The sequence below is a fragment of the Ascaphus truei genome, unplaced genomic scaffold, assembly GCF_040206685.1.
Source record: "Ascaphus truei isolate aAscTru1 unplaced genomic scaffold, aAscTru1.hap1 HAP1_SCAFFOLD_655, whole genome shotgun sequence".
Classification (NCBI taxonomy): domain Eukaryota; kingdom Metazoa; phylum Chordata; class Amphibia; order Anura; family Ascaphidae; genus Ascaphus; species Ascaphus truei.
The window spans coordinates 100,665-124,928 of record NW_027456988.1 but is presented as its reverse complement, the minus strand read 5'-3'; the positions used below and the strand labels follow the sequence as shown (position 1 = coordinate 124,928).

The 24,264-nt window shown below is 61.4% G+C and overlaps 1 protein-coding gene across 1 annotated transcript in view; it reads left to right on the top strand.

Moving 5' to 3' along the window:
* Positions 1–24,264, top strand: part of DNMT3L (DNA methyltransferase 3 like) — a 92,611-nt gene that overhangs the window by 25,157 nt on the left and 43,190 nt on the right. The window contains exons 5-6 of the mRNA XM_075584574.1: positions 8,640–8,719; positions 20,416–20,528. Coding sequence (XP_075440689.1) covers positions 8,642–8,719; positions 20,416–20,528 — 191 coding nt within the window. The 5' untranslated portion in view covers positions 8,640–8,641. The remainder of the gene's footprint in view (positions 1–8,639; positions 8,720–20,415; positions 20,529–24,264) is intronic.

Genomic DNA, 24,264 nt, shown 5'->3' with positions numbered 1-24,264 from the left:
GCTGTCCTTACACAGAGACACTCTCCCGTGGGGCTGTCCTTACACAGAGACACTCTCCCGTGGGGCTGTCCTTACACAGAGACACTCTCCCGTGGGCCTGTCCTTACACAGAGACACTCTCCAGTGGGGCTGTCCTTACACAGAGACACTCTCCCGTGGGGCTGTCCTTACACAGAGACACTCTCCCGAAGGGCTGTCCTTACACAGAGACACTCTCCCGTGGGGCTGTCCTTACACAGAGACACTCTCCCGTGGGGCTGTCCTTACACAGAGACACTCTCCCGAAGGGCTGTCCTTACACAGAGACTCTTCCGTGGGGCTGTCCTTACACAGAGACTCTCTCCCGTGGGGCTGTCCTTACACAGAGACGCTCTCCCGTGGGGCTGTCCTTACACAGAGACGCTCTCCCGTGGGGCTGTCCTTACACAGAGACGCTCTCCCGAAGGGCTGTTCCTTACACAGAGACGCTCGTCCCGTGGGGCTTGTCCTTACACAGAGACGCTCTCCCGTGGGGCTGTCCTTACACAGAGACACTCTCCGTGGGCTGTCCTTACACAGAGACACTCTCCCGTGGGGCTGTCCTTACACAGAGACACTCTCCCGTGGCGGCTGTCCTTACACAGAGACGCTCTCCCGTGGGGCTGTCCTTACACAGAGACACTCTCCCGTGGGCTGTCCTTACACAGAGACACTCTCCCGTGGGGCTGTCCTTACACAGAGACACTCTCCGTGGGGCTGTCCTTACACAGAGACACTCTCCCGTGGGGCTGTCCTTACACAGAGACACTCTCCCGTGGGGCTGTCCTTACACAGAGACGCTCTCCCGTGGGGCTGTCCTTACACAGAGACGCTCTCCCGTGGGGCTGTCCTTACAGAGAGACTCTCTCCCGTGGGGCTGTCCTTACACAGAGACTCTCTCCCCGTGGGGCTGTCCTTACACAGAGACACTCTCCCGTGGGGCTGTCCTTACACACAGAGACACTCTCCCGTGGGGCTGTCCTTACACAGAGACACTCTCCGTGGGCTGTCCTTACACAGAGACGCTCTCCGTGGGGCTGTCCTTACACAGAGACGCTCTCCCGTGGGGCTGTCCTTACACAGAGACACTCTCCCGTGGGGCTGTCCTTACACAGAGACACTCTCCCGTGGGGCTGTCCTTACACAGAGACACTCTCCCGTGGGGCTGTCCTTACACAGAGACTCTCTCCCGTGGGGCTGTCCTTACACAGAGACACTCTCCCGTGGGCTGTCCTTTACACAGAGACACTCTCCCGTGGGGCTGTCCTTACACAGAGACGCTCTCCCGTGGGGCTGTTCCTTACACAGAGACACTCTCCCGTGGGGCTGTCCTTACACAGAGCCTCTCCGTGGGGCTGTCCTTACACAGAGACGCTCTCCGTGGGGCTGTCCTACACAGAGACACTCTCCGTGGGCTGTCCTTACACAGAGACACTCCTCCCGTGGGGCTGTCCTTACACAGAGACGCTCTCCCGTGGGGCTGTCCTACACAGAGACACTCTCCCGTGGGGCTGTCCTTACACAGAGACACTCTCCCGTGGGGCTGTCCTTACACAGAGACTCTCTCCCGTGGGGCTGTCCTTACACAGAGACGCTCTCCCGTGGGAGCTGTCCTTACACAGAGACACTCTCCCGTGGGGCTGTCCTTACTCAGAGACACTCTCCCGTGGGCTGTCCTTACACAGAGACACTCTCCCGTGGGGCTGGTCCTTACACAGAGACACTCTCCCGTGGGGCTGTCCTTACACAGAGACTCTCTCCCGTGGGGCTCGTCCTTACACAGAGACTCTCTCCCGTGGGGCTGTCCTTACCAGAGACTCTCTCCCGTGGGGCTGTCCTTACACAGAGACGCTCTCCCGTGGGGCTGCCTTACACAGAGACGCTCTCCGTGGGGCTGTCCTTACACAGAGACTCTCTCCCGTGGGGCTGTCCTTACACAGAGACACTCTCCCGTGGGGGCTGTCTTACACAGAGACACTCTCCCGTGGGGCTGTCCTTACACAGAGACACTCTCCCGTGGGGCTGTCCTTACACAGAGACTCTCTCCCGTGGGGCTTGTCCTTACACAGAGACTCTCTCCCGTGGGGCTGTCCTTACACAGAGACACTCTCCCGTGGGGCTGTCCTTACACAGAGACGCTCTCCCCGTGGGGCTGTCCTTACACAGAGACGCTCTCCCGTGGGGCTGTCCGTACACAGAGACGCTCTCCCGTGGGGCTGTCCTTACACAGAGACCCTCTCCCGTGGGGCTGTCCTTACACAGAGACTCTCTCCGTGGGGCTGTCCTTACACAGAGACTCTCTCCCGTGGGGCTGTCCTTACACAGAGACACTCTCCCATGGGGCTGTCCTTACACAGAGACTCTCTCCCCGTGGGGCTGTCCTTACACAGAGACACTCTCCCGTGGGGCTGTCCTACACAGAGACACTCTCCCGTGGGGCTGTCCTTACACAGAGACACTCTCCCGTGGGGCTGTCCTTACACAGAGACACTCTCCCGTGGGGCTGTCCTTACACAGAGACTCTCTCCCGTGGGGCTGTCCTTACACAGAGACACTCTCCCCGTGGGGCTGTCCTTACACAGAGACACTCTCCCGTGGGCTGTCCTTACACAGAGACACTCTCCCGTGGGGCTGTCCTTACACCAGAGACACTCTCCCGTGGGGCTGTCCTTACACAGAGACACTCTCCCGTGGGCCTGTCCTTACACAGAGACACTCTCCCGCGGGGCTGTCCTTACACAGAGACCTCTCTCCCGTGGGGCTGTCCTTACACAGAGACACTCTCCCGTGGGGCTGTCCTTACACAGAGACACTCTCCCGGGGGCTGTCCTTACACAGAGACACTCTCCCGTGGGGCTGCCCTTACACAGAGACACTCTCCCGTGGGGCTGTCCTTACACAGAGACACTCTCCCGTGGGGCTGTCCTTACACAGAGACACTCTCCCGTGGGGCTGTCCTTACACAGAGACACTCTCCCGTGGGGCTGTCCTTACACAGAGACACTCTCCGTGGGGCTGTCCTTACACAGAGACACTCTCCCGTGGGGCTGTCCTTACACAGAGACACTCTCCCGTGGGGCTGTCCTTACACAGAGACTCTCCCGTGGGGCTGTCCTTACACAGAGACACTCTCCCGTGGGGCTGTCCTTACACAGAGACTCTCTCCCGTGGGGCTGTCCTTACACAGAGACACTCTCCCGTGGGGCTGTCCTTACACAGAGACCACTCTCCCGTGGGCTGTCCTTACACAGGGACACTCTCCCGTGGGGCTGTCCTTACACAGAGACGCTCTCCTCCCGTGGGGCTGTCCTTACACAGAGACACTCTCCCGTGGGGCTGTCCTTACACAGAGACGCTCTCCCGTGGGGCTGTCCTTACACAGAGACGCTCTCCGTCGTGGGCAGGTCCTTACACAGAGACACTCTCCCGTGGGGCTGTCCTTACACAGAGACACTCTCCCGTGGGGCAGTCCTTACACAGAGACTCTCTCCCGTGGGGCTGTCCTTACACAGAGACGCTCTCACCGTGGGGCTGTCCTTACACAGAGACGCTCTCCCGTGGGGCTGTCCTTACACAGAGACACTCTCCCGTGGGGCTGTCCTTACACAGAGACACTCTCCCGTGGGGCTGTCCTTACACAGAGACACCTCTCCGTGGGCTGTCCTTACACAGAGACACTCTCCCGTGTGGCTGTCCTTACACAGAGACACTCTCCCGTGGGGCTGTCCTTACACAGAGACACTCTCCCGTGGGGCTGTCCTTACACAGAGACGCTCTCTCCGTGGGCTGTCCTTACACAGAGACCTCTCCCGTGGGGCTGTCCTTACACAGAGACGCTCTCCCGTGGGGCTGTCCTTACACAGAGACGCTCCTCCCGTGGGGGCTGTCCTTACACAGAGACACTCTCTCCGTGGGGCTGTCCTTACACAGAGACACTCTCCCGTGGGGCTGTCCTTACACAGAGACACTCTCCCGTGGGGCTGTCCTTACACAGAGACACTCTCCCGTGGGGCTGGTCCTTACACAGAGACGCTCTCCCGTGGGGCGTCCTTACACAGAGACGCTCTCCGTGGGGCTGTCCTTACACAGAGACGCTCTCCCGTGGGGCTGTCCTTACACAGAGACACTCTCCCGTGGGGCTGTCCTTACACAGAGACACTCTCCCGGTGGGGCTGTCCTTACACAGAGACACTCTCCCGTGGGGCTGTCCTTACACAGAGACACCTCTCCCGTGGGGCTGTCCTTACACAGAGACACTCTCCCGTGGGCTGTCCTTACACAGAGACACTCTCCCGTGGGGTTGTCCTTACACAGAGACGCTCTCCCGTGGGGCTGTCCTTACACAGACGCTCTCCGTGGGGCTGTCCTTACACAGAGACTCTCTCCCGTGGGGCTGTCCTTACACAGAGACACTCACCCGTGGGGCTGTCCTTACACAGAGACACTCTCCGTGGGGCTGTCCTTACACAGAGACACTCTCCCGTGGGGCTGTCCTTACACAGAGACACTCCCGTGGGGCTGTCCTTACACAGAGACACTCTCCCGTGGGGCTGTCCTTACACAGAGACGCTCTCCCGTGGGGCTGTCCTTACACAGAGACTCTCTCCCGTGGGGCTGTCCTTACACAGAGACACTCTCCCGTGGGCTGTCCTTACACAGAGACTCTCTCCCCGTGGGGCTGTCCTTACACAGAGACACTCTCCCGTGGGGCTGTCCTTACACAGAGACACTCTCCCGTGGGGCTGTCCTTACACAGAGACTCTCTCCCGTGGGGCTGTCCTTACACAGAGACACTCTCCCGTGGGGCTGTCCTTCCACAGAGACACTCTCCCGTGGGGCTGTCCTTACACAGAGACACTCTCCCGTGGGGCTGTCCTTACACAGAGACACTCTCCCCGGGGGCTGTCCTTACACAGAGACACTCTCCCGTGGGGCTGTCCTTACACAGAGACACTCTCCCGTGGGGCTGTCCTTACACAGAGACACTCTCCCGTGGGGCTGTCCTTACACAGAGACACTCCCGTGGGGCTGTCCTTACACAGAGACACTCTCCCGTGGGGCTGTCCTTACACAGAGACACTCTCCCGTGGGGCTGTCCTTACACAGAGACACTCTCCCGTGGGGCTGTCCTTACACAGAGACACTCTCCGTGGGGCTGTCCTTACACAGAGACACTCTCCCGGGGGCTGTCCTTACACAGAGACTACTCTCCCGTGGGGCTGTCCTTACACAGAGACACTCTCTCCCGTGGGGCTGTCCCTCACGAGGACCCACTCTCCCCGTGGGCTGTCCTTACACAGAGACTCTCTCCCGTGGTCTGATCCTTACACAGACACAGAGACACTCTCCCGTGGGGCTGTCCTTACACAGAGACACTCTCCCGTGGGGCTGTCCTTACACAGAGACACTCTCCCGTGGGGCTGTCCTTACACAGAGACACTCTCCCGTGGGGCTGTCCTTACACAGAGACTCTCTCCCGTGGGGCTGTCCTTACACAGAGACACTCTCCCGTGGGGCTGTCCTTACACAGAGACACTCTCCCGTGGGGCTGTCCTTACACAGGGACACTCTCCCGTGGGGCTGTCCTTACACAGAGACTCTCTCCCGTGGGGCTGTCCTTACACAGAGACTCTCTCCCGTGGGGCTGTCCTTACACAGAGACGCTCTCCCCGTGGGGCTGTCCTTACACAGAGACACTCTCCCGTGGGGCTGTCCTTACACAGAGACACTCTCCCGTGGGGCTGTCCTTACACAGAGACACTCTCCCGTGGGGCTGTCCTTACACAGAGACTCTCTCCCGTGGGGCTGTCCTTACACAGAGACACTCTCCCGTGGGGCTGTCCTTACACAGAGACACTCTCCCGTGGGGCTGTCCTTACACAGAGACACTCTCCCGTGGGCTGTCCTTACACAGAGACACTCTCCCGTGGGGCTGTCCTTACACAGAGACACTCTCCCGTGGGGCTGTCCTTACACAGAGACACTCTCCCGTGGGGCTGTCCTTACACAGAGACACTCTCCCGTGGGGCTGTCCTTACACAGAGACACTCTCCCGTGGGGCTGTCCTTACACAGAGACACTCTCCCGTGGGGCTGTCCTTACACAGAGACACTCTCCCGTGGGGCTGTCCTTACACAGAGACACTCTCCCGTGGGCTGTCCTTACACAGAGACACTCTCCCGTGGGGCTGTCCTTACACAGAGACACTCTCCCGTGGGGCTGTCCTTACACAGAGACACTCTCCCGTGGGGCTGTCCTTACACAGAGACACTCTCCCGTGGGGCTGTCCTTACACAGAGACGCTCTCCCGTGGGGCTGTCCTTACACAGAGACTCTCTCCCGTGGGGCTGTCCTTACACAGAGACACTCTCCCGTGGGGCTGTCCTTACACAGAGACACTCTCCCGTGGGGCTGTCCTTACACAGAGACACTCTCCCGTGGGGCTGTCCTTACACAGAGACGCTCTCCCGTGGGGCTGTCCTTACACAGAGACGCTCTCCCGTGGGGCTGTCCTTACACAGAGACACTCTCCCGTGGGGCTGTCCTTACACAGAGACGCTCTCCCGTGGGGAGGTCGTGCGGTTTGTTGGAACTTTGCGTACACAGCGGAGTGATATTAAAGGCGCGCCGATCTGGCGGACGTGATACCTCTCTAACAGTGACACGCAGGAGGTCTGGAAATTTAAACGATAGAGTCGTTCGGAGCCATTGGACATGGCTAAAGCTGAGACCCCAAGGTCTTCTCCTTGCGGAAGGTGTCGGGCGTGTGCCTTCAGCCCCCCGACTGAACCCTTCTCGCATTGTAATACACAGAAGTCTTCCAGAATAAGAGGTTTTATAACTTGTACAAGTAAGGCAGTCATGTATCTCATCCAATGCGCATGCGCAAACATGTATGTAGGAAAAACACATGGACAGCTGCAGGTCCGCGTACTGGAACACGTCGGATCAACACGCAACAGCCATGGCACACCAGTGGCAAGACGTGTCACTCATCATGGGGACTGGAAGGTGCTTTGTTTCTCCGGCATTGAACAGCTGTCCTTAGGGCCACGTCCAGGAGACTGGGACCGGCATTTACTGGCAGGGGATCTTTCATCTACAAGCCCTCAGCTCTTTGGGATTTAGCGTGCGAGCGTGCGACAGGACACACCGAGCGTGCGACAGGACACACCGAGCGTGCGACAGGACACTGTGTGCGACAGGACACCGAAGCGTGCGACAGGACACACCAAGCGTGCGACAGGACACAGAGCGTGCGACGGGACACAGCGTGCGACAGGACCCAGAGCGTGCGACAGGACACAGTGTGCGACACACACAGAGCGTGCGACAGGACACACCGAGCGTGCGACAGGACACACCCAGCGTGCGACAGGACACACCCAGCGTGCGACAGGACACACCTAGCGTGCGACAGGACACACCGAGCGTGCGACAGGACACACCGAGCGTGCGACAGGACACACCGAGCGTGCGACAGGACACACCGAGCGTGCGACAGGACACACCCAGCGTGCGACAGGACACACCGAGCGTGCGACAGGACACACCGAGCGTGCGACAGGACACACCGAGCGTGCGACAGGACACACCGAGCGTGCGACAGGACACAGTGTGCGATAGGACACCGAGCGTGCGACAGGACACACCAAGCGTGCGACAGGACACAGAGCGTTCGACGGGACACAGAGCGTGCGACAGGACCCAGAGCGTGCGACAGGACACAGTGTGCGACACACACAGAGCGTGCGACAGGACACAGCGTGCGACAGAACACAGAGTGTGCGACAGAACACAGAGCGTGCGACAGGACACACAGAGCGTGCGACACGACACAGAGCGTGCAACAGGACACAGCGTGCGACAGGACACAGAGAGCGTGCGCCACAGGACACAGAGCGTGCGACAGGACACAGTGTGCGACAGGACACAGAGCATGCGACACACACAGAGCGTTTACAGGACACAGCGTGCGACAGAACACAGAGCGTGCGACAGAACACAGAACGTGCGACACGACACAGAGCGTGCGACACGACACAGAGCGTGCGACACGACACACAGAGCGTGCAACAGGACACACAGAGCGTGCGACAGGACACACAGAGCGTGCGACACGACACAGAGCGTGCGACAGGACACACAGAGCGTGCGACAGGACACCGAGTGTGCGACAGGACACCGAGCGTGCGACAGGACACCGAGCGTGCGACAGGACACCGAGCGTGCGACAGGACACAGTGTGCGACAGGACACAGCGTGTGACACACACAGAGCGTGCGATATTACCCTGATATAGTGTTATTGTGTAACAATTTAAACACTAGGCAAACCTCCGTCCAATAACTGAGCTGTTCGTGCCGCAGGGAAATCAGAAGAAAGTATCGGAGATGAGGGGAAAAGAGACGCGCCAATTCAACCTGCGCTACGTGTGTGTGTGTGTGTGTGTGTGTGTCTGTGTGTGTGTCTGTGTGTGTGTCTGTGTGTGTGTCTGTGTGTGTGTCTGTGTGTCTGTGTCTGTGTCTGTGTCTGTGTCTGTGTCTGTGTCTGTGTGTGTGTATAATCCCAGTGCACACACGGACATATAACCCCCTGGGTGCTGTCACATTGTGTTGTAGAGATGTGCCTGGGATGTGGGAGTCTGCAGGTCAGCGTCCCCCACCCGCTGTTCCACGGAGGTCTCTGCACCCCCTGCAAGGTCTGCTTCTAATTCCTACCCCCCCCCCTCCACCCATCCCCCCATCCAAGGTCTGCTTCTAATTCACACACCCCCCCCCCCCCCCTTCCACCCATCCCCCATCCAAGGTCTGCTTCTAATTCCTACCCCCCCCCCCCTTCCACCCATCCCCCATCCAAGGTCTGCTTCTAATTCCTACCCCCCCCCCCCTTCCACCCCGCCCCCATCCAAGGTCTGCTTCTAATTCCTACCCCCCCCCTCCACCCCGCCCCCATCCAAGGTCTGCTTCTAATTCACACACCCCCCTCCACCCATCCCCCCGCCCCTCATCCAAGGTCTGCTTCTAATTCACACCTCCACCCATCCCCCCACCCCTCATCCAAGGTCTGCTTCTAATTCACACACCCCCCTCCACCCATCCCCCCGCCCCTCATCCAAGGTCTGCTTCTAATTCACACCTCCACCCATCCCCCCACCCCTCATCCAAGGTCTGCTTCTAATTCACACACCCCCCCTCCACCCATCCCCCCGCCCCTCATCCAAGGTCTGCTTCTAATTCACACCCCCACCCCTCCCCCCACCCCTCATCCAAGGTCTGCTTCTAATTCACACCTCCACCCATCCCCCCACCCCTCATCCAAGGTCTGCTTCTAATTCACACACCCCCCTCCACCCATCCCCCCGCCCCTCATCCAAGGTCTGCTTCTAATTCCTACCCCCCCCTCCACCCATCCCCCCGCCCCTCATCCAAGGTCTGCTTCTAATTCACACCTCCACCCATCCCCCCGCCCCTCATCCAAGGTCTGCTTCTAATTCACACCTCCACCCATCCCCCCACCCCTCATCCAAGGTCTGCTTCTAATTCACACACCCCCCTCCACCCATCCCCCCCGCCCCTCATCCAAGGTCTCCTTCTAATTCCTACCCCCCCCTCCACCCATCCCCCCGCCCCCATCCAAGGTCTGCTTCTAATTCACACCTCCCCCCCTCCACCCATCCCCCCGCCCCCATCCAAGGTGTGCTTCTAATTCACACCCCCCCCCCCTCCACCCATCCCCCCGCCCCTTATCCAAGGTCTGCTTCTAATTCACACCTCCCCCCCTCCACCCATCCCCCCGCCCCTCATCCAAGGTCTGCTTCTAATTCACACCTCCCCCCTCCACCCATCCCCCCGCCCCTCATCCAAGGTCTGCTTCTAATTCACACCTCCCCCCCCCTCCACCCATCCCTCCGCCCCTCATCCAAGGTCTGCTTCTAATTCACACCTCCCCCCCCTCCACCCATCCCTCCGCCCCTCATCCAAGGTCTGCTTCTAATTCACACCTCCCCCCCCTCCACCCATCCCCCCGCCCCTCATCCAAGGTCTGCTTCTAATTCACACCTCCCCCCCCTCCACCCATCCCCCCGCCCCTCATCCAAGGTCTGCTTCTAATTCACACACCCCCCTCCACCCATCCCCCCGCCCCCATCCAAGGTCTGCTTCTAATTCACACCTCCCCCCCTCCACCCATCCCCCCGCCCCCATCCAAGGTCTGCTTCTAATTCACACCCCCCCCTCCACCCATCCCCCCGCCCCTCATCCAAGGTCTGCTTCTAATTCACACCTCCCATCCCCCCGCCCCTCATCCAAGGTCTGCTTCTAATTCACACCTCCCCCCCCTCCACCCATCCCCCCGCCCCTCATCCAAGGTCTGCTTCTAATTCACACCTCCCCCCCCTCCACCCATCCCCCCGCCCCCATCCAAGGTCTGCTTCTAATTCACACCCCCCCCTCCACCCATCCCCCCGCCCCTCATCCAAGGTCTGCTTCTAATTCACACCTCCCCCCCCTCCACCCATCCCCCCGCCCCTCATCCAAGGTCTGCTTCTAATTCACACCTCCCCCCCTCCACCCATCCCCCCGCCCCTCATCCAAGGTCTGCTTCTAATTCACACCTCCCCCCCCTCCACCCATCCCCCCGCCCCTCATCCAAGGTCTGCTTCTAATTCACACCTCCCCCCCCTCCACCCATCCCCCCGCCCCTCATCCAAGGTCTGCTTCTAATTCACACACCCCCCTCCACCCTTCCCCCCGCCCCCATCCAAGGTCTGCTTCTAATTCACACCTCCCCCCCCTCCACCCATCCCCCCGCCCCCATCCAAGGTCTGCTTCTAATTCACACCTCCCCCCCCTCCACCCATCCCCCCGCCCCTCATCCAAGGTCTGCTTCTAATTCACACCCCCCCCCCTCCACCCATCCCCCCGCCCCTCATCCAAGGTCTGCTTCTAATTCCTACCCCCCCCCCCTCCACCCCGCCCCCATCCAAGGTCTGCTTCTAATTCCTACCCCCCCCCCTCCACCCCGCCCCCATCCAAGGTCTGCTTCTAATTCACACCCATCCCCCCCCTCCACCCATCCCCCCGCCCCTCACCCAAGGTCTGCTTCTAATTCACACCTCCCCCCCCCTCCACCCATCCCTCCGCCCCTCATCCAAGGTCTGCTTCTAATTCACACCTCCCCCCCCTCCACCCATCCCCCGCCCCTCATCCAAGGTCTGCTTCTAATTCACACACCCCCCTCCACCCATCCCCCCGCCCCCATCCAAGGTCTGCTTCTAATTCACACCCCCCCCCCTCCACCCATCCCCCCGCCCCTCATCCAAGGTCTGCTTCTAATTCCTACCCCCCCCCCCCCTCCACCCCGCCCCCATCCAAGGTCTGCTTCTAATTCCTACCCCCCCCCTCCACCCCGCCCCCATCCAAGGTCTGCTTCTAATTCACACCCATCCCCCCCTCCACCCATCCCCCCGCCCCTCATCCAAGGTCTGCTTCTAATTCACACCTCCCCCCCCTCCACCCATCCCTCCGCCCCTCATCCAAGGTCTGCTTCTAATTCACACCCATCCCCCCCCTCCACCCATCCCCCCGCCCCTCATCCAAGGTCTGCTTCTAATTCACACCTCCCCCCCCTCCACCCATCCCTCCGCCCCTCATCCAAGGTCTGCTTCTAATTCACACCTCCCCCCCCTCCACCCATCCCTCCGCCCCTCATCCAAGGTCTGCTTCTAATTCACACCCATCCCCCCCCTCCACCCATCCCCCCGCCCCTCATCCAAGGTCTGCTTCTAATTCACACCCATCCCCCCCCTCCACCCATCCCTCCGCCCCTCATCCAAGGTCTGCTTCTAATTCACACCTCCCCCCCCTCCACCCATCCCCCCGCCCCTCATCCAAGGTCTGCTTCTAATTCACACCCCCCCCCCTCCACCCATCCCCCCGCCCCTCATCCAAGGTCTGCTTCTAATTCCTACCCCCCCCCCCCCTCCACCCCGCCCCCATCCAAGGTCTGCTTCTAATTCCTACCCCCCCCCTCCACCCCGCCCCCATCCAAGGTCTGCTTCTAATTCACACCCATCCCCCCCCTCCACCCATCCCCCCGCCCCTCACCCAAGGTCTGCTTCTAATTCACACCTCCCCCCCCCTCCACCCATCCCTCCGCCCCTCATCCAAGGTCTGCTTCTAATTCACACCTCCCCCCCCTCCACCCATCCCCCCGCCCCTCATCCAAGGTCTGCTTCTAATTCACACACCCCCCTCCACCCATCCCCCCGCCCCCATCCAAGGTCTGCTTCTAATTCACACCTCCCCCCCTCCACCCATCCCCCCGCCCCCATCCAAGGTCTGCTTCTAATTCACACCCCCCCCTCCACCCATCCCCCCGCCCCTCATCCAAGGTCTGCTTCTAATTCACACCTCCCATCCCCCCGCCCCTCATCCAAGGTCTGCTTCTAATTCACACCTCCCCCCCCTCCACCCATCCCCCCGCCCCTCATCCAAGGTCTGCTTCTAATTCACACCTCCCCCCCCTCCACCCATCCCCCCGCCCCCATCCAAGGTCTGCTTCTAATTCACACCCCCCCTCCACCCATCCCCCCGCCCCTCATCCAAGGTCTGCTTCTAATTCACACCTCCCCCCCCTCCACCCATCCCCCCGCCCCTCATCCAAGGTTTGCTTCTAATTCACACCTCCCCCCCTCCACCCATCCCCCCGCCCCTCATCCAAGGTCTGCTTCTAATTCACACCTCCCCCCCCTCCACCCATCCCCCCGCCCCTCATCCAAGGTCTGCTTCTAATTCACACCTCCCCCCCCCTCCACCCATCCCCCCGCCCCTCATCCAAGGTCTGCTTCTAATTCACACCCCCCCCTCCACCCATCCCCCCGCCCCCATCCAAGGTCTGCTTCTAATTCACACCTCCCCCCCCTCCACCCGTCCCCCCGCCCCCATCCAAGGTCTGCTTCTAATTCACACCTCCCCCCCCTCCACCCATCCCCCCGCCCCTCTCCAAGGTCTGCTTCTAATTCACACCCCCCCCTCCACCCATCCCCCCGCCCCTCATCCAAGGTCTGCTTCTAATTCACACCCCCACCCATCCCCCCGCCCCTCATCCAAGGTCTGCTTCTAATTCACACCCCCCCCCCTCCACCCACCCCCCCCGCCCCTCATCCAAGGTCTGCTTCTAATTCACACCCCCCCCTCCACCCATCCCTCAGTCCCTCATCCAAGGTCTGCTTCTAATTCACACCTCCCCCCCCTCCACCCATCCCCCCGCCCCTCATCCAAGGTCTGCTTCTAATTCACACCCCCACCCATCCCTCGGCCCCTCATCCAAGGTCTGCTTCTAATTCACACCCCCACCCATCCCTCCGCCCCTCATCCAAGGTCTGCTTCTAATTCACACCCCCCCCCCTCCACCCATCCCTCGGCCCCTCATCCAAGGTCTGCTTCTAATTCACACCCCCCCCCTCTCCACCCATCCCCCCGCCCCCCATCCAAGGTCTGCTTCTAATTCACACACCCACCCTCCACCCATCCCCCCGCCCCTCATCCAAGATCTGCTTCTAATTCACACACCCCCCCCTCCACCCATCCCCCCCCTCATCCAAGGTCTGCTTCTAATTCACACACCCCCCTCCACCCATCCCCCCCCCTCATCCAAGGTCTGCTTCTAATTCACACCCCCACCCATCCCCCCACCCCTCATCCAAGGTCTGCTTCTAATTCACACACCCCCCTCCACCCATCCCCCCGCCCCTCATCCAAGCTCTGCTTCTAATTCACACCTCCACCCATCCCCCCATCCCCCCGCCCCTCATCCAAGCTCTGCTTCTAATTCACACCTCCACCCATCCCCCCATCCCCCCGCCCCTCATCCAAGGTCTGCTTCTAATTCACACACCCCCCCTCCACCCATCCCCCCGCCCCTCATCCAAGATCTGCTTCTAATTCACACCCCCCCCCCTCCACCCATCCCCCCCGCCCCCATTCCAAGGTCTGCTTCTAATTCCCACCTCCCCCCCCCTCCACCCATCCCCCACCCCTCATCCAAGATCTGCTTCTAATTCACACCCCCCCCCCTCCACCCATCCCCCGCCCCCTCATCCAAGGTCTGCTTCTAATTCACACGCCCACCCATCCCCCCGCCCCTCATCCAAGGTCTGCTTCTAATTCACACCCCCCCCCCCTCCACCCATCCCTCGGCCCCTCATCCAAGGTCTGCTTCTAATTCACACACCCCCCTTCTCCACCCATCCCCCCGCCCCCCATCCAAGGTCTGCTTCTAATTCACACACCCCCACTCCACCCATCCCTCCACCCCCCATCCAAGGTCTGCTTCTAATTCCTACCCCCCCCCCCCCCTCCACCCCGCCCCCATCCAAGGTCTGCTTCTAATTCCTACCCCCCCCCTCCACCCCGCCCCCATCCAAGGTCTGCTTCTAATTCACACCCATCCCCCCCCTCCACCCATCCCCCCGCCCCTCATCCAAGGTCTGCTTCTAATTCACACCTCCCCCCCCTCCACCCATCCCTCCGCCCCTCATCCAAGGTCTGCTTCTAATTCACACCCATCCCCCCCCTCCACCCATCCCCCCGCCCCTCATCCAAGGTCTGCTTCTAATTCACACCTCCCCCCCCTCCACCCATCCCTCCGCCCCTCATCCAAGGTCTGCTTCTAATTCACACCTCCCCCCCCTCCACCCATCCCTCCGCCCCTCATCCAAGGTCTGCTTCTAATTCACACCCATCCCCCCCTCCACCCATCCCCCGCCCCTCATCCAAGGTCTGCTTCTAATTCACACCCATCCCCCCCCTCCACCCATCCCTCCGCCCCTCATCCAAGGTCTGCTTCTAATTCACACCTCCCCCCCCTCCACCCATCCCCCCGCCCCTCATCCAAGGTCTGCTTCTAATTCACACCCCCCCCCCCTCCACCCATCCCCCCGCCCCCTCATCCAAGGTCTGCTTCTAATTCCTACCCCCCCCCCTCCACCCCGCCCCCATCCAAGGTCTGCTTCTAATTCCTACCCCCCCCCCTCCACCCCGCCCCCATCCAAGGTCTGCTTCTAATTCACACCCATCCCCCCCCTCCACCCATCCCCCCGCCCCTCACCCAAGGTCTGCTTCTAATTCACACCTCCCCCCCCCTCCACCCATCCTCCGCCCCTCATCCAAGGTCTGCTTCTAATTCACACCTCCCCCCCCTCCCACCCATCCCCCCGCCCCTCATCCAAGGTCTGCTTCTAATTCACACACCCCCCTCCACCCATCCCCCTGCCCCCATCCAAGGTCTGCTTCTAATTCACACCTCCCCCCCTCCACCCATCCCCCCGCCCCCATCCAAGGTCTGCTTCTAATTCACACCCCCCCCTCCACCCATCCCCCCGCCCCTCATCCAAGGTCTGCTTCTAATTCACACCTCCCATCCCCCCGCCCCTCATCCAAGGTCTGCTTCTAATTCACACCCTCCCCCCCCCTCCACCCATCCCCCCGCCCCTCATCCAAGGTCTGCTTCTAATTCACACCTCCCCCCCCTCCACCCATCCCCCCGCCCCCATCCAAGGTCTGCTTCTAATTCACACCCCCCCTCCACCCATCCCCCCGCCCCTCATCCAAGGTCTGCTTCTAATTCACACCTCCCCCCCCTCCACCCATCCCCCCGCCCCTCATCCAAGGTTTGCTTCTAATTCACACCTCCCCCCCTCCACCCATCCCCCCGCCCCTCATCCAAGGTCTGCTTCTAATTCACACCTCCCCCCCCCCTCCACCCATCCCCCCGCCCCTCATCCAAGGTCTGCTTCTAATTCACACCTCCCCCCCCTCCACCCATCCCCCCGCCCCTCATCCAAGGTCTGCTTCTAATTCACACCCCCCCTCCACCCATCCCCCCGCCCCCATCCAAGGTCTGCTTCTAATTCACACCTCCCCCCCCTCCACCCATCCCCCCGCCCCCATCCAAGGTCTGCTTCTAATTCACACCTCCCCCCCCTCCACCCATCCCCCCGCCCCTCATCCAAGGTCTGCTTCTAATTCACACCCCCCCCTCCACCCATCCCCCCGCCCCTCATCCAAGGTCTGCTTCTAATTCACACCCCCACCCATCCCCCCGCCCCTCATCCAAGGTCTGCTTCTAATTCACACCCCCCCCCTCCACCCACCCCCCCCGCCCCTCATCCAAGGTCTGCTTCTAATTCACACCCCCCCCCTCCACCCATCCCTCAGTCCCTCATCCAAGGTCTGCTTCTAATTCACACCTCCCCCCCCTCCACCCATCCCCCCGCCCCTCATCCAAGGTCTGCTTCTAATTCACACCCCCACCCATCCCTCGGCCCCTCATCAAGGTCTGCTTCTAATTCACACCCCCACCCATCCCTCCGCCCCTCATCCAAGGTCTGCTTCTAATTCACACCCCCCCCCCTCCACCCATCCCTCGGCCCCTCATCCAAGGTCTGCTTCTAATTCACACCCCCCCCCCTCTCCACCCCATAACCCCCCCGCCCCCCCATCCAAGGTCTGCTTCTAATTCACACACCCCCCCTCCACCCATCCCCCCGCCCCTCATCCAAGATCTGCTTCTAATTCACACACCCCCCCCTCCACCCATCCCCCCCCCTCATCCAAGGTCTGCTTCTAATTCACACACCCCCCTCCACCCATCCCCCCCCCTCATCCAAGGTCTGCTTCTAATTCACACCCCCACCCCATCCCCCCACCCCTCATCCAAGGTCTGCTTCTAATTCACACACCCCCCCTCCACCCATCCCCCCGCCCCTCATCCAAGCTCTGCTTCTAATTCACACCTCCACCCATCCCCCCATCCCCCCGCCCCTCATCCAAGCTCTGCTTCTAATTCACACCTCCACCCATCCCCCATCCCCCCGCCCCTCATCCAAGGTCTGCTTCTAATTCACACACCCCCCCTCCACCCATCCCCCCCGCCCCTCATCCAAGATCTGCTTCTAATTCACACCCCCCCCCCTCCACCCATCCCCCGCCCCCATCCAAGGTCTGCTTCTAATTCCCACCTCCCCCCCCCTCCACCCATCCCCCACCCCTCATCCAAGATCTGCTTCTAATTCACACCCCCCCCCCTCCACCCATCCCCCGCCCCTCATCCAAGGTCTGCTTCTAATTCACACGCCCACCCATCCCCCCCGCCCCTCATCCAAGGTCTGCTTCTAATTCACACCCCCCCCCCTCCACCCCATCCCTCGGCCCCTCATCCAAGGTCTGCTTCTAATTCACACACCCCCCTTCTCCACCCATCCCCCCGCCCCCCATCCAAGGTCTGCTTCTAATTCACACACCCCCACTCCACCCATCCCTCCACCCCCCATCCAAGGTCTGCTTCTAATTCACACACCCCCCTCCACCCATCCCCCACCCCTCATCCAAAGTCTGCTTCTAATTCACACACCCCCCCTCTACCCATCCCCCCGCCCCTCACCCAAGGTCTGCTTCTAATTCACACCTCCCCCCCCCTCCACCCATCCCCCCCCCTCATCCAAGGTCTGCTTCTAATTCACACCCCCACCCATCCCCCCACCCCTCATCCAAGGTCTGCTTCTAATTCACACCCCCCCCTCCACCCATCCCCCCCCCCCTCATCCAAGGTCTGCTTCTAATTCACACACCCCCCTCCACCCATCCCCCCGCCCCTCATCCAAGCTCTGCTTCTAATTCACATCCCCCCCCTCCACCCATCCCCCCCGCCCCCTCATCCAAGCTCTGCTTCTAATTCACACCTCCACCCATCCCCCCATCCCCCCATCCCCCCGCCCCTCATCCAAGGTCTGCTTCTAATTCACACACCCCCCTCCACCCATCCCCCCGCCCCTCATCCAAGGTCTGCTTCTAATTCACACCCCCCCCCCCTCCACCCATCCCCCGCCCCTCATCCAAGGTCTGCTTCTAATTCACACCCCCCCCCCCCCGCCCCTCATCCAAGGTCTGCTTCTAATTCACACCCCCCCCCTCCACCCATCCCCCGCCCCTCATCCAAGGTCTGCTTCTAATTCACACACCCCCCTCCACCCATCCCCCGCCCCTCATCCAAGGTCTGCTTCTAATTCACACACCCCCCCTCCACCCATCCCCCCCGCCCCTCATCCAAGGTCTGCTTCTAATTCACACCTCCCCCCCCTCCACCCATCCCCCCGCCCCTCATCCAAGGTCTGCTTCTAATTCACACCCCCCCCTCCACCCATCCCCCCGCCCCTCATCCAAGGTCTGCTTCTAATTCACACCCCCCCCCCTCCACCCACCCCCCCTCCACCCACCCCCCCGCCCCTCATCCAAGATCTGCTTCTAATTCACACCTCCCCCCCCCCCCGCCCCTCATCCAAGGTCTGCTTCTAATTCACACACCCCCGCCCCTCATCCAAGATCTGCTTCTAATTCACACACCCCCCCCTCCACCCATCCCCCCGCCCCCCATCCAAGGTCTGCTTCTAATTCACACACCCCCCCTCCACCCATCCCCCCGCCCCTCATCCAAGGTCTGCTTCTAATTCACACCCCCCCCTCCACCCATCCCCCCGCCCCTCATCCAAGGTCTGCTTCTAATTCACACACCCCCCCTCCACCCATCCCCCGCCCCTCATCCAAGGTCTGCTTCTAATTCACCCCCCCCCCCTCCACCCATCCCCCCGCCCCTCATCCAAAGTCTGCTTCTAATTCACACACCCCCCCTCCACCCATCCCCCCGCCCCTCATCCAAGGTCTGCTTCTAATTCACACACCCCCCCTCCACCCATCCCCCCGCCCCTCATCCAAGGTCTGCTTCTAATTCACACCCCCCCCCCCTCATCCAAGGTCTGCTTCTAATTCACACACACCCCCCTCCACCCCCCATCCAAGGTCTGCTTCTAATTCACACACACCCCCCCTCCACCCCCCATCCAAAGTCTGCTTCTAATTCACACCCCCCCCCTCATCCAAGGTCTGCTTCTAATTCACACACACCCCCCCCCTCCACCCCCCATCCAAGGTCTGCTTCTAATTCACCCCCCCCCCCTCATCCAAGGTCCGCTACTAATTCACACACACTCTCCTATTTACCTCCCCTCCTCACCCTATACCTCTCCCCCCCCCTCCACCCAAAGCCATGCAAACCCCTAGAGGCACAGTGGCCATTATGTAGGCGACGGCTCTGCCCTTCTATACCTCTTCCCCCCCTCCACCCATTCCCCTCCCCAATCCCGCTTCCCTTTCAACCACTCTCTCCCCCAGCCGCTCTCTAACTCCTCACCTCCCCCCTCTCAACCCCTCTCCTCCCCCTGCTCCCCGTTCTCATCCGTTCCCCCTCAACCCATGCCCCCCCTTTATTCTCTCTAACCCCTCTTCCCCAACCCCTCCACCCTCTACTTATCCCCTTCCCTCACCAACCCCTTCCCTCTCCCAACCTCACTCGCTCCCCCCTCCTCTCTTTCTCCCCCCCTCCTCTCTTTCTCCCCCCCCTCCTCTCTTTTCCCCCCCCTCCTCTCTTTCTCCCCCCCCCCTCTCTTTCTCCCCCCCCCTCCTCTCTTCTCCCCCCCCCCTCCTCTCTTTCTCCCCCCCCCCCTCCTCTCTTTCTCCCCCCCCTCCTCTCTTTCTCCCCCCCCCTCCTCTCTTTCTCCCCCCCCCCTCCTCTCTTTCTCCCCCCCCTCCTCTCTTTCTCCCCCCCCCTCCTCTCTTTCTCCCCCCCCCTCCTCTCTTTCTCCCCCCCCTCCTCTCTTTCTCCCCCCCCTCCTCTCTTTCTCCCCCCCCTCCTCTCTTTCTCCCCCCCCTCCTCTCTTTCTCCCCCCCCCTCCCTCTCTTTCTCCCCCCCCTCCTCTCTTTCTCCCCCCCCCTCCTCTCTTTCTCCCCCCCCTCCTCTCTTTCTCCCCCCCCTCCTCTCTTTCTCCCCCCCCTCCTCTCTTCTCCCCCCCCTCCTCTCTTTCTCCCCCCCCCTCCTCTCTTTCTCCCCCCCTCCTCTCTTTCTCCCCCCCCTCCTCTCTTTCTCCCCCCCCCTCCTCTCTTTTCCCCCCCTCCTCTCTTTTCCCCCCCCCCTCTCTTTCCCCCCCCCCCTCTCTTTTCCCCCCCCTCTCTTTTCCCCCCCCCTCCTCTCTTTCTCCCCCCCCTCCTCTCTTTCTCCCCCCCCCCTCCTCTCTTCTCCCCCCCCCCTCCTCTCTTTCTCCCCCCCCCCTCCTCTCTTTCTCCCCCCCCCCTCTCTTTCTCCCCCCCCCCTCCTCTCTTTCTCCCCCCCCCCTCTCTTTCTCCCCCCCCCTCCTCTCTTTCTCCCCCCCCCCTCCTCTCTTTCTCCCCCTCCCCTCCTCTTTCTCCCCCTCCTCTCCTTTCCCCCCCCCCTCCTCTCATTCTCCCCCCTCTCTCACCCGTTCCCCCCCCCTCTCTCACCCGTTCCCCCCCTCTCCTCTCTCAGAATAACTTCCTGGAGGTTTTTTTCCTGTACGATGAGGACGGTTCGCAGTCTTTCTGCGCAGTTTGCTGCGCGGGAGAGAGACTCGTCATATGTGAGGACCCGTCCTGTGCCAGGTAACACGCAAATACCACGAGGACTCCCCCTACCCTCACATGTAACACGCATGTAACATGGGACACCCGCTCCCCCCACAAGTAACACAAGGACTCCCCCTACCCTCACATGTAACACGCATGTAACATGGGACACCCCCGCTCCCGCCACAAGTAACACGCAAATACCACGAGGACTCCCCCTACCCTCACATGTAACATGCATGTAACATGGGACACCCGCTCCCCCCCACAAGTAACACGAGGACTCCCCCTACCCTCACATGTAACACGCATGTAACATGGGACACCCGCTCCCCCCACAAGTAACACGAGGACTCCCCCTACCCTCACCTGTAACACGCATGTAACATGGGACACCCGCTCCCCCCCACAAGTAACACGAGGACTCCCCCTACCCTCACATGTAACACGCATGTAACATGGGACACCCGCTCCCGCCACAAGTAACACGCAAATACCACGAGGACTCCCCCTACCCTCACATGTAACACGCATGTAACATGGGACACCCGCTCCCCCCACAAGTAACACGAGGACTCCCCCTACCCTCACATGTAACACGCATGTAACATGGGACACCCGCTCCCCCCCACAAGTAACACGAGGACTCCCCCTACCCTCACATGTAACACGCATGTAACATGGGACACCCGCTCCCCGCCACAAGTAACACGCAAATACCACGAGGACTCCCCCTACCCTCACATGTAACACGCATGTAACATGGGACACCCGCTCCCCCCCCACAAGTAACACGAGGACTCCCCCTACCCTCACATGTAACACGCATGTAACATGGGACACCCGTTCCCGCCACAAGTAACACGAGGACTCCCCCTACCCTCACATGTAACACGCATGTAACATGGGACACCCCGCTCCCCCCACAAGTAACACGCAAATACCATGAGTACTCCCCCTACCCTCACATATAACACGCATGTAACATGGGACACCCGCTCCCACCACAAGTAACACGCAAATACCATGGGACACCCCCCACTAGAAACACGGGACCACCCCCTGCTGCTATTAACAGGAGAGGCCCACTTACTGCCCCCACTGACTCCTCCCACACGTGTTACTGCCCCCACTGACTCCTCCCACATGTGTTACTGCCCCCACTGACTCCTCCCACATGTGTTACTGCCCCCACTGACTCCTCCCACATCTGTTACTGCCCCCACTGACTCCTCCCACATGTGTTACTGCCCTCCACTGACTCCTCCCACCCTACCCTCACATGTAACACGCATGTAACATGGGACACCCGCTCCCGCCACAAGTAACACGCAAATACCACGAGGACTCCCCCTACCCTCACATGTAACACGCATGTAACATGGGACACCCGCTCCCCCCACAAGTAACACGAGGACTCCCCCTACCCTCACATGTAACACGCATGTAACATGGGACACCCGCTCCCGCCACAAGTAACACGAGGACTCCCCCTACCCTCACATGTAACACGCATGTAACATGGGACACCCGCTCCCCCCACAAGTAACACGCAAATACCATGAGTACTCCCCCTACCCTCACATATAACACGCATGTAACATGGGACACCCGCTCCCACCACAAGTAACACGCAAATACCATGGGACACCCCCCACTAGAAACACGGGACCACCCCCTGCTGCTATTAACAGGAGAGGCCCACTTACTGCCCCCACTGACTCCTCCCACACGTGTTACTGCCCCCCACTGACTCCTCCCACATGTGTTACTGCCCCCACTGACTCCTCCCACATGTGTTACTGCCCCCACTGACTCCTCCCACATCTGTTACTGCCCCCACTGACTCCTCCCACATGTGTTACTGCCCTCCACTGACTCCTCCCACTCGTGTTACTGCCCTCCACTGACTCCTCCCACAGGTGTTACTGCCCCCTCCCACCGACTCCTTCCACATGTGTTACTGCCCTCCCACTGACTCCTCCCACAGGTGTTACTGCCCCCTCCCACCGACTCCACCCACATGTGTTACTGCCTTCGCGTCTGGGCGTTCTGCGCTCTCGCCTGACTCCTCCCCCTCTCCTGACTCCTCCCTGTCTCCTGGCTCCTCCCCCAGGTGTTACTGCCTGCAGTGCCTGGATGCTCTGCTCTCTCCTGACTCCTCCCCCACTCCTGACTCCTCCCCCTCCCCTGGCTCCTCTCCTGACTCCTCCCCCACTCCTGACTCCTCCCCCACTCCTGACTCCTCCCCCTCCCCTGGCTCCTCCCCCTCTCCTGACTCCTCCCCCTCTCCTGACTCCTCCCTGTCTCCTGGCTCCTCCCCCAGGTGTTACTGCCTGCAGTGCCTGGACGCTCTGCTCTCTCCTGACTCCTCCCCCACTCCTGACTCCTCCCTGTCTCCTGGCTCCTCCCCCAGGTGTTACTGCCTGCAGTGCCTGGGCGCCCTGCTCTCTCCTGACTCCTCCCCTGGCTCCTCCCCCTCTCCTGACTCCTCCCCCTCTCCTGACTCCTCCCTGTCTCCTGGCTCCTCCCCCAGGTGTTACTGCCTGCAGTGCCTGGGCGCTCTGCTCTCTCCTGACTCCTCCCCCACTCCTGACTCCTCCCTGTCTCCTGGCTCCTCCCCCAGGTGTTACTGCCTGCAGTGCCTGGACGCTCTGCTCTCTCCTGACTCCTCCCCCACTCCTGACTCCTCCCTGTCTCCTGGCTCCTCCCCCAGGTGTTACTGCCTGCAGTGCCATGGTGCCCTGCTCTCTCCTGACTCCTCCCCTGGCTCCTCCCCCTCTCCTGACTCCTCCCCCTCTCCTGACTCCTCCCTGTCTCCTGGCTCCTCCCCCAGGTGTTACTGCCTGCAGTGCCTGGGCGCTCTGCTCTCTCCTGACTCCTCCCCCACTCCTGACTCCTCCCCCACTCCTGACTCCTCCCCCTCCCCTGACTCCTCCCCCACTCCTGGCTCCTCTCCTGACTCCTCCCCCACTCCTGACTCCTCCCTGTCTCCTGGCTCCTCCCCCAGGTGTTACTGCCTGCAGTGCCTGGACGCTCTGCTCTCTCCTGACTCCTCCCCCACTCCTGACTCCTCCCTGTCTCCTGGCTCCTCCCCCAGGTGTTACTGCCTGCAGTGCCTGGGCGCCCTGCTCTCTCCTGACTCCTCCCCTGGCTCCTCCCCCTCTCCTGACTCCTCCCCCTCTCCTGACTCCTCCCCCTCTCCTGACTCCTCCCTGTCTCCTGGCTCCTCCCCCAGGTGTTACTGCCTGCAGTGCCTGGATGCTCTGCTCTCTCCTGACTCCTCCCCCACTCCTGACTCCTCCCCCTCCCCTGGCTCCTCTCCTGACTCCTCCCCCACTCCTGACTCCTCCCCCACTCCTGACTCCTCCCCCTCCCCTGGCTCCTCCCCCTCTCCTGACTCCTCCCCCTCTCCTGAACTCCTCCCTGTCTCCTGGCTCCTCCCCCAGGTGTTACTGCCTGCAGTGCCTGGACGCTCTGCTCTCTCCTGACTCCTCCCCCACTCCTGACTCCTCCCTGTCTCCTGGCTCCTCCCCCAGGTGTTACTGCCTGCAGTGCCTGGGCGCCCTGCTCTCTCCTGACTCCTCCCCTGGCTCCTCCCCCCTCTCCTGACTCCTCCCCCTCTCCTGACTCCTCCCTGTCTCCTGGCTCCTCCCCCAGGTGTTACTGCCTGCAGTGCCTGGACGCTCTGCTCTCTCCTGACTCCTCCCCCACTCCTGACTCCTCCCCCACTCCTGACTCCCCTGACTCCTCCCCCACTCCTGACTCCTCC